Source organism: Hypanus sabinus, chromosome 5 (assembly GCF_030144855.1).
Source record: "Hypanus sabinus isolate sHypSab1 chromosome 5, sHypSab1.hap1, whole genome shotgun sequence".
In the NCBI taxonomy this organism is placed as follows: Eukaryota; Metazoa; Chordata; class Chondrichthyes; order Myliobatiformes; family Dasyatidae; genus Hypanus; species Hypanus sabinus.
Window position 1 is genome coordinate 61,275,266 of NC_082710.1, and position 12,850 is coordinate 61,288,115.

General features: G+C 41.0%; 1 protein-coding gene across 12 annotated transcripts in view; it reads right to left on the reverse strand.

Moving 5' to 3' along the window:
* The window catches only part of focad (focadhesin), a 223,520-nt gene that overhangs the window by 149,145 nt on the left and 61,525 nt on the right, over positions 1-12,850 (reverse strand). For all 12 annotated transcript variants that reach the window (XM_059970009.1, XM_059970007.1, XM_059970005.1 and 9 more), the window contains 2 exons: positions 3,833-3,934; positions 2,520-2,724 (listed from right to left, as the gene is read on the reverse strand). In XM_059970009.1, the coding sequence (XP_059825992.1) occupies positions 2,520-2,724; positions 3,833-3,934 (307 nt within the window). The remainder of the gene's footprint in view (positions 1-2,519; positions 2,725-3,832; positions 3,935-12,850) is intronic.

Sequence of the window (12,850 nt, forward strand, 5' to 3'; positions counted from 1 at the left end):
CAATGATTCCAGGAGTGAAAGGCTTATCATACAAGGAACTTGTGATGGCTCTGGGTCTATACTCACTGGAATTCATAAGGATGAGGGGGAATCTCATTGAAACTTTCCGAATGTTGAAAGGCCTAGACAGAGTAGATGTGGAAAGGATGTTTCCCATGTTGGGAGAGTCTTGGACAAGAGGGTACAGCCTCAGGATAGAGGGGCGTCCATTCAAAACAGAGATACGAAGAAATTTCTTTAGCCAGAGGGTGGTGAATTTGTGGAATTTGTTGCCACATGCAGTTGTGGAGGTCAGGTCATTGGGTGTACTTAAGGCAGAGATTAACAGGTTCTTGGTTGGACATGGCATCAAAGGTTACGGGGAGAAAGCCAAGAAATAGGGTTGAGGAGGATTTTTAAAAAAGGTTCAGCCATGACTAAATGGCAGAACAGACTCGATGGCCCAAATGGCCTAATTCTGCTCCTATGTCTTATGGTCTTAATGGGAGTTGTGGATCGTGAGGAAGGTTAACAAAGAATTCAGTAGGATATAGAGTAATGACAAATGGAATTCAATCCAGATAAGTATGAGTTATTGCATTTTGGAAGATCAAACAAGAGGAACACAGGGTGTACGTTGTATATTGTAAGACCCTTTGCATTACAGAGACAGCTTGCAGTGCAAAATCAGCAACACAAGTAGGGTAGTATAACACACTTGCCTTCATCAGTCGGAGTGCTGAGTATCAGCATATGTTGCAACTGTATAAAACTTTGGTTAGCATGTATTTTGAATGTGCGTCCAGTTCTGATCACCATACAAGAAAGAAATGTAAGCTTTGGAGGGGATACAGAAGAGATTCAGCAACATGACTTCTCTATTGTTTTGGCAACTGGACATATCCTTACTTGAAGATAGTTACAATTACAGCATCTTTGACATTGCTGTTTCATACCCTTCTTCACAGATTTTGGCATTCTTAATCACCTGACAGTTCCCTTTTGGTAGAGAAGCCAAAAGCCTCTTCACCAGTGGATTTCAGAGCAATTTCTGCCTTCTATTGGAAGGAAATTAACGAGTTACCTGTGAGGAACCATCTGAGAAAACCTACATTTGTGAGATCCTTGATATCTTCCACATTCAGCTTTTTACTTCTCTTGATGCTGATGCTCTGAAGCCACACCTCTGTAGATATGAGATTGGATTTGGCACCAGTGGTATGAATATCTTTGTAATCCCCTGATTGGACAATAAAATAATCTCTAAGGTTTCTGTGTCAGACAACCTGCATTTGGCCTGCTGACAAAGAAAGGGGATTGCTATGATAAGATTCTGCTCTATGCATTTTGTTAAGAGAAGGACCTGTTCAGAGTTGGCTTTTTTCCCTATTAATCACAGTTCATCAGACAGTTGTGAGCCCAAACAGACTCAATCACATTCACAGCCACTGGCTGCAGCCTCACACCTAAACACTTTCCCAGTTCCTGGTGCTGGTGGAGGATCGATAAATTTCCCAGTTCTGATGCAGACCAGGATTCCCTCAAGGTCATGGTACAAGCTATATTTGAACCTTTTTAGGTTGTGAGAAATGCACTGATGACAAAGGCATATTGGTTTCCAGCTTGAGCAAGATGACGTCAAATAACTCCACAGGGTAGCTACTGAGACGCTGGAGAAGTTCAATCTTGATGATGAAACTCATTTTGTGAAGATCTGTCCTTCTGACTGGCCCTCCAAAACTTATACCCACTGCTTTGTTCTTTAAACTGTCCATCCCCTGCTCTTTATGTCTCATTCAGTATAGCAACTCTAAATAACTGAATTCCTGATCTCTAACAGCAGAGCCTCTCAGTTCTGACATGTTTGGACATTTCCCAAGGGTCCCAACGGTCCAGGTGCCAAACTCCAATATTTTGGAGTGGAAGTTGCCTGTGCATGGCTTCTTTTCCCATGGAGTAGATTCCGGACACAGGCTACTACACTCAGCTCAAACTGCAAATATTCTGAGCCAGCGGCAACAGGGACCAAGATATAACCGGGCTCTACTGCACGGGAAGTAATGAGTCGTTAGACCTGCAGCCACGGGAGGGACTGGGAATGTACTTACATGTGAGGCTGCAGCTTGGAAGCAGGAATAGGGGTCAGTCCGGCTGGTGACCAGACTGCTAAGCCTGAGCAGGTGAGTGTACACGTGGGTAATGCCTATATGTGTATACACCAGAATGTGCTCATAGAGAAACTCAAAAGGCTCTGTTTTTCTGCTGTACTATTCTATTCTATGATCTTCAGAAATTTCAGAAGTTGGCAATACTGACATTCACTGCATACTGTTCACGCATAAAGATAGTACGAGAATTCTACTGAACTTCCTAAATTGTGTGAATAATCTACCTATTGCTTTGGAAATGCTTCTTCAGAATACAGTATCTTAATTAATTAATTTATAGCAACTGTGTGATTTTCTCAACCCCAAATGGCATGCTGAAGCTGTGTCGAGTCAATGCTTTATTCAATCTCTGGAATTATTTCATATTCTTACCTGCAAGTGTGGAACAAAGTCAAAGAAGAGTCGGAGCACCTGCTGAGCAAACAGATTGGGTGCATCCTTTTCCTCGTTAGACTGAGACTGAAGTACAACCTGAAGAAGACCAAGTCGAAGCTCAGCATTCTCTCGCAAACAGTGAGGTTCACAGTACAAATACTTGAAAAATGGTGTCATCATAAGCACAATGGATGGCTTTAGCCTTTAAAAAAAATTCACAGAAAAACATACAAGGTGAATATCATGTTAAACAGGTGGATAAGCAAATTAAATCGGAGATTACTTTTGTTTGCCTTTATTAGTTTGGAATTTTAACCTAGTCCCATATTTTTTTCTTCTAAGCAACAACAGCTATTCTGTTGCCATATCATATCATTAGTTGCGACAGACCAGAAGTCAATGAAGAGGAGTAGCATTGAGGGAGGCTCACAATAATGCAAGACTCTTCATGGCAGGCAGTTAGCAACACTCAAGAACTTCACCAGCAAAGAGAAAGTCATGATTAAAAGTTCAGAAGGGAATGAATCAGTTGCTTGTAGGCCAATAGACCGTAAAACATAGAAGCAGAATTAGGTTATTTGGCACATTGAGTCTGCTCTGCTATTCCATCAACCCTCTCATCCACATTATCATGCCTTCTCCCTGTAACTTCAGATGGTGCTACTGAAGGCAAGCGACTGGTAGTTCAAAAGGCAAGGAAATCAGAATCAGAATCAGACTTTAATCGCCAAGTACCTGTGCACATACAAGGAATTTACTTCTGGCAGATGTTGTCTCTCTGCTCATAACAATAATAATGATAAATATAAATTAAAATGTAGATTATACATACAAGTAGTGCAATCCAAGTAATAGTTATTAATTATTAATAACACCTTTCCTGAAGTAAATCGTTCACCTGACTCCAAATAGCTTTTGTAGAAGGCATTACTGCAGAGGTTCACATACTTATTCAAAATAATATATGTACCATTGGATCATTTTTCTCAATAAATAAATTAACACGTATAATTGTGTTATTTATCTAATTGGGTTCTCTTCATCTAGTTTTAGGGGCTATGGGAAGATCTGATCACATATTAGGTAAAAAAATTTATGCAGAAATAGAGAAAATTCTACAGAGCACATACTTTTTAGCAGCACTGTACATTCTGGAAACTGCCATTATAGCAGAACTACCTCTACTTAGATGACATCCACTAAAATATATTATGATTATCTTGCACAATAAATACTCTGATAGGATCAACACTGCAAAATAAATTTACTTTTGATAAAGCATATTTATTACTGATGTAACTTTTTTTTACCTTTCTGGAGGCTGTTGAAAAATAGATGATATCTGCTGAAGGAGATACGGCCAGCTATCGGGTCTATTTTCCAATACAACAATATATGGATGTGGAGGGTTCCTAAAACAAATTAAAGTACTTAACAGAGAAGATACTGCATAACTCAAGTCTCCACTAATAACACCTTTTTTGAAATACATCAATAAACTTGTACCAGTCATTAATTAAATTATAAGCAAATATATCGAATAAATACAACATACAAACTCTAGATGATTAATTATACTGATTGTATCTTATTAAGGATGCCTCCATTTATAATGCATTAAACCATCTTCTCCCAGATTGCTGGCCACTTTTTCCAAGACCAGCATGGCCCTAGAAATGAGTAACACCAGAGGTCTGGCTCCCAGCTCATCAGCATGACTCAGCACACTGTCAAACTGCTCCCAAAACAAGTAGCCATTTAGACTCAGGACAGCTCAGACAACTAATAAGGCCCCACCAACCAGACTACCAGCTGTCAATGAAATGGAATATTTGCAATTGTCTGATATTAAAAAATACCCCAAACCTAAAGACATAAAACTAAAACACATTTATATTCTTTGCTTTTATTTTATAAATCAAAACAGACAAAAATCACTCACGCACTTCTAAAACCAATGAATTAAATCAATGAAGGTCTACTTATATGCCTTCTCCTATTGCTTTCAACAGGCCTGCCCTACTTGCACCAGATTTAACCAGGTAAGGGTACAAGGGACAGATTTATCAATTCTGAATTTTGAAATCTGAAATCTGTGCTCCAATGTAAGTCAATCAATGTAGTACTTGGGCATCTGGCAGTCCAAGACAGATAGTATCATTGTTAGATGAAGACACATTAAGACTTTCTGAAAGGTTCATCTCCTAGTACAAGGGGATGGGGAGGGCAAAGGACATGGTTAGCATTGAGGGAAGACTGCCCCCAAGCTATTCATATTATGTGCAAGTTCATATGTTTTTATCTGAAAACAAGTACTTGTCTTCCACCCATCCCCCCTCCCCTGCAAAGCTGCCAAATATAATAAAACCAAACTGGCCACTTGCAGTACATACTCCAGGAAGCAAACTTATACTCTTTCAGTGACCTAACCTGCACATAATTACAGTCAATAACAATGGAGTGATATTGAACCACTCACTTGATTTTAACTTCTCCCAAAGATAAAACTCCTTGTCCAACATGACCGTGTAAGGGGAACTTCACCACACAAACCCCAACAGTTCAATATGGACAGCCACAGGCTCATAGCCATCAGAAATAACCAATAATTGAAAGCCAACGAATGTCAGCCACATACCTGAAACCATATAGAAGCAGCAACAAGTAGCACGTAACCAAATGCTTCTTACTTAAATATACTGTACTATTTCACCCTTCCTCTGTCAGCTGCAGCACTGATTGATTATTCATATTGACTGAGACTGATACAGTCATCTGAAACTAACATCTTAAATTTAAAGAACACAGAGATGAAGGGGAAGTTGACCAAAGTGGATTGGATGATTGGGTGATTAAATTAAAAGATATGACTAAAGAAAATCAGTGCCAAATGTATTAACAAATTATTTATATTTCCAAACAGGCATACATACCATTATGGAATACAAAGTCCACAGGAAAAGTATTCCTATCTTGGTGAAATAACAAAGTAACAACCAGGCTTGTTTGAAGAAAATCTTGCCCAATTACAATCAGCATATAACCTGTAGCACCAGAGGTCCCAACATACGAGACCACTGTTACACTACATTAAGGAATGCCTACCATTCCATGCCCAGACCGTATTTCAGTAAATGGGATCACTTGACCATCCTTTTCCTATCCACATACAAGCAGAGGTTAGGGCAGCAAAGAAGAGCAGCTATGAGGTGGACTGGGCCATGTTTAAAGACTTATCTGGGGATCTGAATGAATACATCATAGTTGTAACAAACTTTATTAAATCAGCTGTATTTGAGTGTGGCCCCACAAAATCATTCAGAGTCTTCCCCAATCGGAAGACCTGGGTGAACTACAAGATCCAAAATCTACTGAGAATCAGATCAGAGGCACTCAAGTCAGGTGACCAAGAAAGTAACAAGAGGTCTAGCTACAACCTCCAGAAAGCCATCTTAAGGGCAAAATGGTAATTTTGATTCCAAACTTGAATCAACAAAGGATGCTCGACAGTTGTAGCAGGGCTTAAATACTATCACCTCTTATAGAATTAAATCCAGCGGCATAGGAGAGAGCAGAGCTTCACTTCCAGATGAGCTCAATGCCTTCTATGCTCACTTTGACCGTCAAAACATAGAGGAACTATCACAAACTCCCACTTGCCACAGGGAAGACACACAGATGGAGCCGGAACTGAACTTTGAACTCAGGAACACATTGAGCTGTAATAGCATTGAGCTAACCGCTACACTACCATGGTGCCCATTAACTGAGCTTTAGGGGAACAGATCAGTAATTATTATAAACAAAGACAAATACTTTATTAAAAGGGCATATGGTCATATTTGCATGGTCTATGCATAAGCATATGGATATGCACATGGATTTCGACGTTTTGTTGGTAAGAGAAAAGGGAAAGTGAGTCTCAGTTGCTTACTCATGAAGTAGTGTGGATGTTTGTCAATTAAATAATTTACCTACATTATGTGAACATGCATGATATTTTTGATACTAGTTTATCTACTTTGTCTTAATGCCTTCACCCCTACAGGGACACAGGCCGCTGATAGCAGCTTGCCAGAGTCCTCCATCAGTCTTTCAAACTGTCCCAAAGTGTAGCCCATTTTCTTGGTGTATCCTTCCTCTTCCAGGGATGAGGTCTTTGGAGCTTCTGTTGTTGTTTTTGGAGATCTGGGTTTTTAATGAGTTGTGGTCACTAGCCCCATGCCTAGCCCTCCTCCTTGAGACCACCCATTACAGAGTTAATAGACTTTGTGGATTTGGATAAAATCTTCTCTATTAAATTGTTGGTCATTCTCTGCTGAGTTTTGAAATCCTGTTAACTGCTTGACAATATTAACAACTACTTTTTGAATCTGATGTTATTCTTAACTTCAAAGTTCAAAGTAAATTGTATTATCAAAGTACATAAATGTCACCATATACAATACTGAGATTCATTTTCTTGTGGGCAAACTCAATAAATCCCTCAAATAATCATAACAGAATCAATAAAAGACTGCCCAATTAACATGTTCAACAGAGTGCAAAAGGCAACAGTGCAAATATAAAAAGAGAAATAAAAATAATAAATAAATAAGCAATAAATATCAAAAATATGAGGATAAGAGTTCTTGAAAGTGAGTCCATTGGTTGTGGGAGCATTTCAATGATGAGACAAGTTCAGTGAAGTTACCCATTCTGGTTCAAGAGCCCATTGGTTGAGGGGTAGTAACTGTTCCCAAACCTAGGTGGTGTGAGTCCTGAGGCTCCTGTACATTCTTCCTGATGGCAGCAGCAAGAAGAGAACACATCCTGGATGGTGGGTGTCCCTGAAGATGGAGTGCTTTCCAATGACAGCACTTCATGTAGATGTGCTCAATGGTGGAGAGGGCTTAAGCCATGATGGACTGGGATGTATCCACTACATTCTGTAGGATTTTCCATTCAAGGGCATTGGTTTTTACATACCAGGGGGTGATGCACCCAGTCAAAATACTCTCCACTACACATCTATAGAAGTCTAAGTTTTAAATGTCATGCCACATCTTTGCAAATTCCTAAGGAAGTAGAGGCACTGCCATGCTTTCCTCACAATTACATTTATGTGCTGGGTCTCCGAAATAACAACATCAAGGAATCTATAAGTTGCTTATCCTCTCCACCTCGGATCGTCTGATGAGAGCTGGTTCCTGAACCTCTGGTTTCATAGAACATAGAAAAGTACAGCACATTACAGGCCCTTCAGCCCACAATGTTGTGCCGACCCTCAAACCCTGCCTCCCATATAACCCCCCACCTTAAATTCCTCGATATACCTGTCTAGTAGTCTCTTAAACTTCACTAGTGTATCTGCCTCCACCACCGACTCAGGCAGTGCATTCCACGCACCAACCACTCTCTGAGTGAAAAACCTTCCTCTAATATCCCCCTTGAACTTCCCTCCCCTTACCTTAAAGCCATGTCCTCTTGTACTGAGCAGTGGTGCCCTGGGGAAGAGACACTGGCTATCCACTCTATCTATCTAGACTTCCTCCTCTTGAAGTCTATAACCCGCTCCTTGGCCTTGCTAGCATTGAGTATGAGGTCATTGTTACAGTGGCATGCAAAAGTTTGGGCACCCCTGGTCAAAATTTCTGTTACTGTGAATAGTTAAGCGAGTAAAAGATGACAGACAGTGTGATGTTTGCTTCCAGAATTTGCTGGTATTTAAATGAATTCATTCTTCCCTCTACCAGTGAAATGTTTCCTGTGCCACTGGATGTAACACAAGCCCAAACATGATCAATCCACCCCCATGCTTAACAGTTGGAGAGGTATTCTTTTCATTATGATGTGCATCCTTTTATTCCCAAACATACCCTCACTCAATTGCAGCCAAAAAGTTCTATTTTAACTTCATCAGTCCACAGGACTTGTTTCCAAAATGCATCAGGCTTGTTTAGATGCTCCTTTGCAAACTTCTGAAGCTGAATTTTGTGGTGAGGAAGCAGGTAAGGTTTTCTTCTGGTGACTCTTCCATGAAGGTCATATTTGTGCAGGTGTCACTGCACAGTAGAACAGTGCACCATCATTCCAGAGTCTGCTAAATCTTTCTGAAGGTCTTTTGCAATCAAATGGGGGTTTTGATTTGCCTTTCTAGCAATCCTATGAGCAGTTTTCTCAGAAAGTTTTCTTGCTTTTCCAGACCTCAACTTGACCTCCAACGTTCCTGTTAACTGCCATTTCTTAATTACATTACAAACTGAGGAAATGGCTACCTGAATACGCTTTGCTATCTTCTTACAGCCTTCTCCTGCTTTGTGGGCATCATTTATTTTAATTTTCAGAGTGCTAGGCAGCTGCTTAGAGAAGCCCTTGGCTGCTGATTTGGACAAGGTTTGAAGAGTCAGGGTATTTATAAAGCTTTGAAAGTTGCATCACCTGGCCTTCCCTAACAATGATTGTGACCAAGCCATAGCCCTAACAAGCTAATTAAGGTCTGAGACCTTGGTAAAAGTTATACAAGAGCTCAAATCTCTTGGGGGTGCCCAAACTTTGCACGGTGCTCCTTTCCTTTTTCCCCCACTCTAAAATTGTACAAAACATAAATAATACACTAAGCTTGCTTAAAATTTTGAAAAGGATGTTTCATCTTTAACTTTATGACTTTTGGAGATCAGTTCATCTTCTGCTCACTTAACTACTCACAGTAACAGAAATTTTGACCAGAAGTGCCCAAACCTTTGCATGCCACTGTATGACACCACCCAGCCAGGTTTTCAATCTCCCTCTTAAATGCTGATTCAACACCACCTTTGCCATCAGCAGACTTGAATATGGCACTGGAGCTGCGCTTAGCCACACAGACGTAAGTGTAAAGTGAGTAGAACAGGGGACTAAGCACACAGCCTTGTGGTGCATTGTGCTGATGGAGATTGTAGAAACGATGTTATTGCCAATCTGAACTGTCTGAGGTCTGCAAGTGGAAAAAATCCAGGAACTGAACAAGGAAATATTAAGGCCAAGATCTTGGAACTTATTGATTAGCTATGAGGAGATGATGGTATTGAATGCTGAGCTGTAGTCCAAAAAAAGCATCCTGATGTATACATCTTTGCTATCCAGATGGTCCAGGGTTAAGAGAAGAGCCAATGTGATGGCATCCACTGTGGATCTGTTAGACAGCAGGCAAAGTGAAGCAGCTCTAAGTCACTTCTCAGGCAGTAGTTAATATGCTTCATCACCAACCTCTCAAAACATTTCATCACTGCTACTAGGCGATAGTCACTGACGCAGGTCACCACACTTTTCTTGGACACTGGTATAATTGAAGCCTGCTTGAAGCTGGTGGGTACCAAACACTGCTGAAGTGAGAGGTTGAAGATCTCAGTGATCACTCCAGCTAGTTGATCAGCACATACCTTTAGTACTTAGCCAGGTACTCTGTCTGGGCTGGATGCTTTTCACGGGTTCACCCTACTGAAGGCTGCTCACTCATCGGCTTCAGAGACTAAAATCATAGGATCATTAGGGGATGCAGCAGTTTCTGATAGTTCTTCCATGTTTTGACAGTCAAAGCAAGCACCAAAGGCATTGACAAACAAGAGAAAATCTGCAGATGCTGGAAATCCAAGCAACACACACGAAATGTTGGAGGAACTCAGCAGGCCAGGCAGCAGCAATGGAAAAAAGTACAGTCAACATTTCAGGCAAGAGTGAAGAAAGAGAAGGAGATTTAAAGATGGGGGGAGGGGAGAGAGAAACACAAGATGATAGGTGAAGCCAGAGGGGGAGGAAAAAGTGAAGAGCTGGGAAGTTGATTGGTGAAAGGAATACATGGCTGGAGAAGGGGACTCTGATAGGAGAGGACAGAATGCCATGGAAGAAAGAAAAGTTGGGGGAGGATCACCAGAGGGTGGCGATGGGCAGGTAAGAAGATAGGTGAGAGGGGGAAGAGGGAATGGGGAATAGTGAGGGGAGGCATTACCGGAAGTTCAAGAAATTACTGTTCATGCCATCAGGTTGGAGGCTGCCAAGGCGGAATACAAGGTGTTGTTCCTCCAACCTGAGTGTGGCCTCATCGACAGTAGAGGAGGTCATGGATTGACATTTCAGAATGGGAACATGAAGTGGAATTAAAATGGCTGGCTGCTGGGAGATTCTGCTTCTTCTTGCCGATGGAGCATAGATGCTCAGCAAAGCAGACTCCCAAGCTACATCGAGTCCCACTGATACAAGGGAGGCCAAACCAGGAGTACCAGACACAGTATATGACCCTAACAGACTCACGGGTGAAGAGTCATCTCACCTGGAAGGACTGCTTGGGGCCCTGAATGGTGGTGAGGGAGGAGGTGTAGGGGCAGATAAAGCACTTTCTCCACTTGGAAAGATAAGGCCAGGAGAGAGAGATTGGTGGGGAGGGATGAATGGGTTCACTTTTCCCTCTCTCACTTTATCTCCTTGCCTGCTCACTGCTTCCCTCTGGTGCTCCTCCCCCCTTTTGTTTCTTCCGTGGCCTTCAGTCCTCTCCTATCAGACTCCTCCTTCCCCACCCGTGTCTCTTTCACCAATCAACTTCCCAGCTCTTTACTTCATCCCTTCTCTCTCCCGGTTTCACTCATCACCTTGTGATTCTCCCTCCCCTCCCACCACTTTTTAAATCCACTCATTTCTTTTGCCAGCCTTGCCAAAGGGTCTCGGCCCGAAACATATGAAACTCTGTTCCATAGGTGCTGTCTGGTCTGCTGAGTGCCTCCAGCATTTTGTGTGTGTTGCATAGAAGGCAATGACTCATCTGGAAGTGAAGCCCTGCTGTCTCCTAGGTTGCTTTTTATAAGAGGTGATAGTATTCAAGCCCTGCCACAACTGTCGAGCATCCTTCACTGGTTCGAGTTTGATCCAGAATTGCCATTTCACATGAGGTGCCTTTCTAGCAAAAAAGATGAGTAGGTGACAACGAATGCAGATGTCAAGGTCACTTCAAATTTGACAATCATATCCTCCAGAACATTCTTAATCCTGAGCAAATTCCTGTATCAGATGAAAATCCTTTAGAAGACTACAATAAATCTGATCCAGCAAAAATAGCCTGGATAGATGCTGGAAAAGCTCTGAAATCATTTATTGCATTCTGAGAGACAAATTCAAGTTGTTCTCCAAACAATTGCACGACACCATCATAATTTTCTGAGGTAAAGACAGCTTACTTTGGGCAAAAACATAAAATGCTGGCAGAACTCAGCAGGCGAGACAGCATCTATGAGAGGAGGTAGTGACGACGTTTCGGGCCGAAACCCCACTCCTGATGAAGGGTTTCGGCCCGAAATGTCGTCACTACCTCCTGTCATAGATGCTGTCTGGCCTGCTGAGTTCTGCCAGCATTTTGTGTTTTTATTTATTTCCAGCATCTGCAGATTCACTCGTGTTACTTTGGGCAATCACACATTTGAAAGTTGTGACAAATACTCCCGCAGCTAGTGCAAAATCTTCAAGCATTTTCAATCATCCTCACCATCAATGTCTGGTATGGTACATTACCCTCCTGAGGCAGCAGAGCATCAGTGCAGAGTAGAACTATAGCAATCTACAGAAATGTAGTGATAATTTAGAATATATATGGTAATGCAGTGATGTTACTCATAAAAAACATACAATATTAAGTTATTTTATACAGTTGTTTTTATACCGTTCTGTATAATACAGTTCACAGCTGAACCACAATAATTGGTTAACCACTCTATGGAATACACTATTTCATTTCCCTTATTCTAGAAACTTTATTCTTCATTTTGAGAAATTACTTTTAATGCTTGACTAACCAGCAAACCCAATTTCCTATAAACAAGATAGTAAAGCATTTCTTGCATTTGTTTGATTTCAGCTAAAAAAAAATACAAATACCTTATAGGAATATGTGGCAGGTATTTCATATTTAATCTACAGAGATAAAACATCAAAAATATTTCAGGACCATCTAAAATAGCTCATGACAATTCTTGTTTCTTCTTTGAATACGATGCTTTGAAAGTAACTCAACCCACCATGCCAGTAATTCTCCAACCCAACATTGCCTGTCCAAGCACCATGAAACTTCATGTGCTTTCCCTCTTGCTTGTCTGCAAATGGTGAAACTCAGCAACACCAAGTTCTGACATCAGTTCTTCCACATGCAAAATTGAAGTGCTGCTTGTCAAAGTACTGTACAGTATAGGCTATTAATTGGCACTGAAATCAAATCTTACTTCCGTAGTGAAACAGTTGAATACTTCAAAAATACACGGACTAAATTTAAGTTGCAAACCAATTTATCAATAAGATTTAATGCTTACAGCCCAAATACCCAACAAACA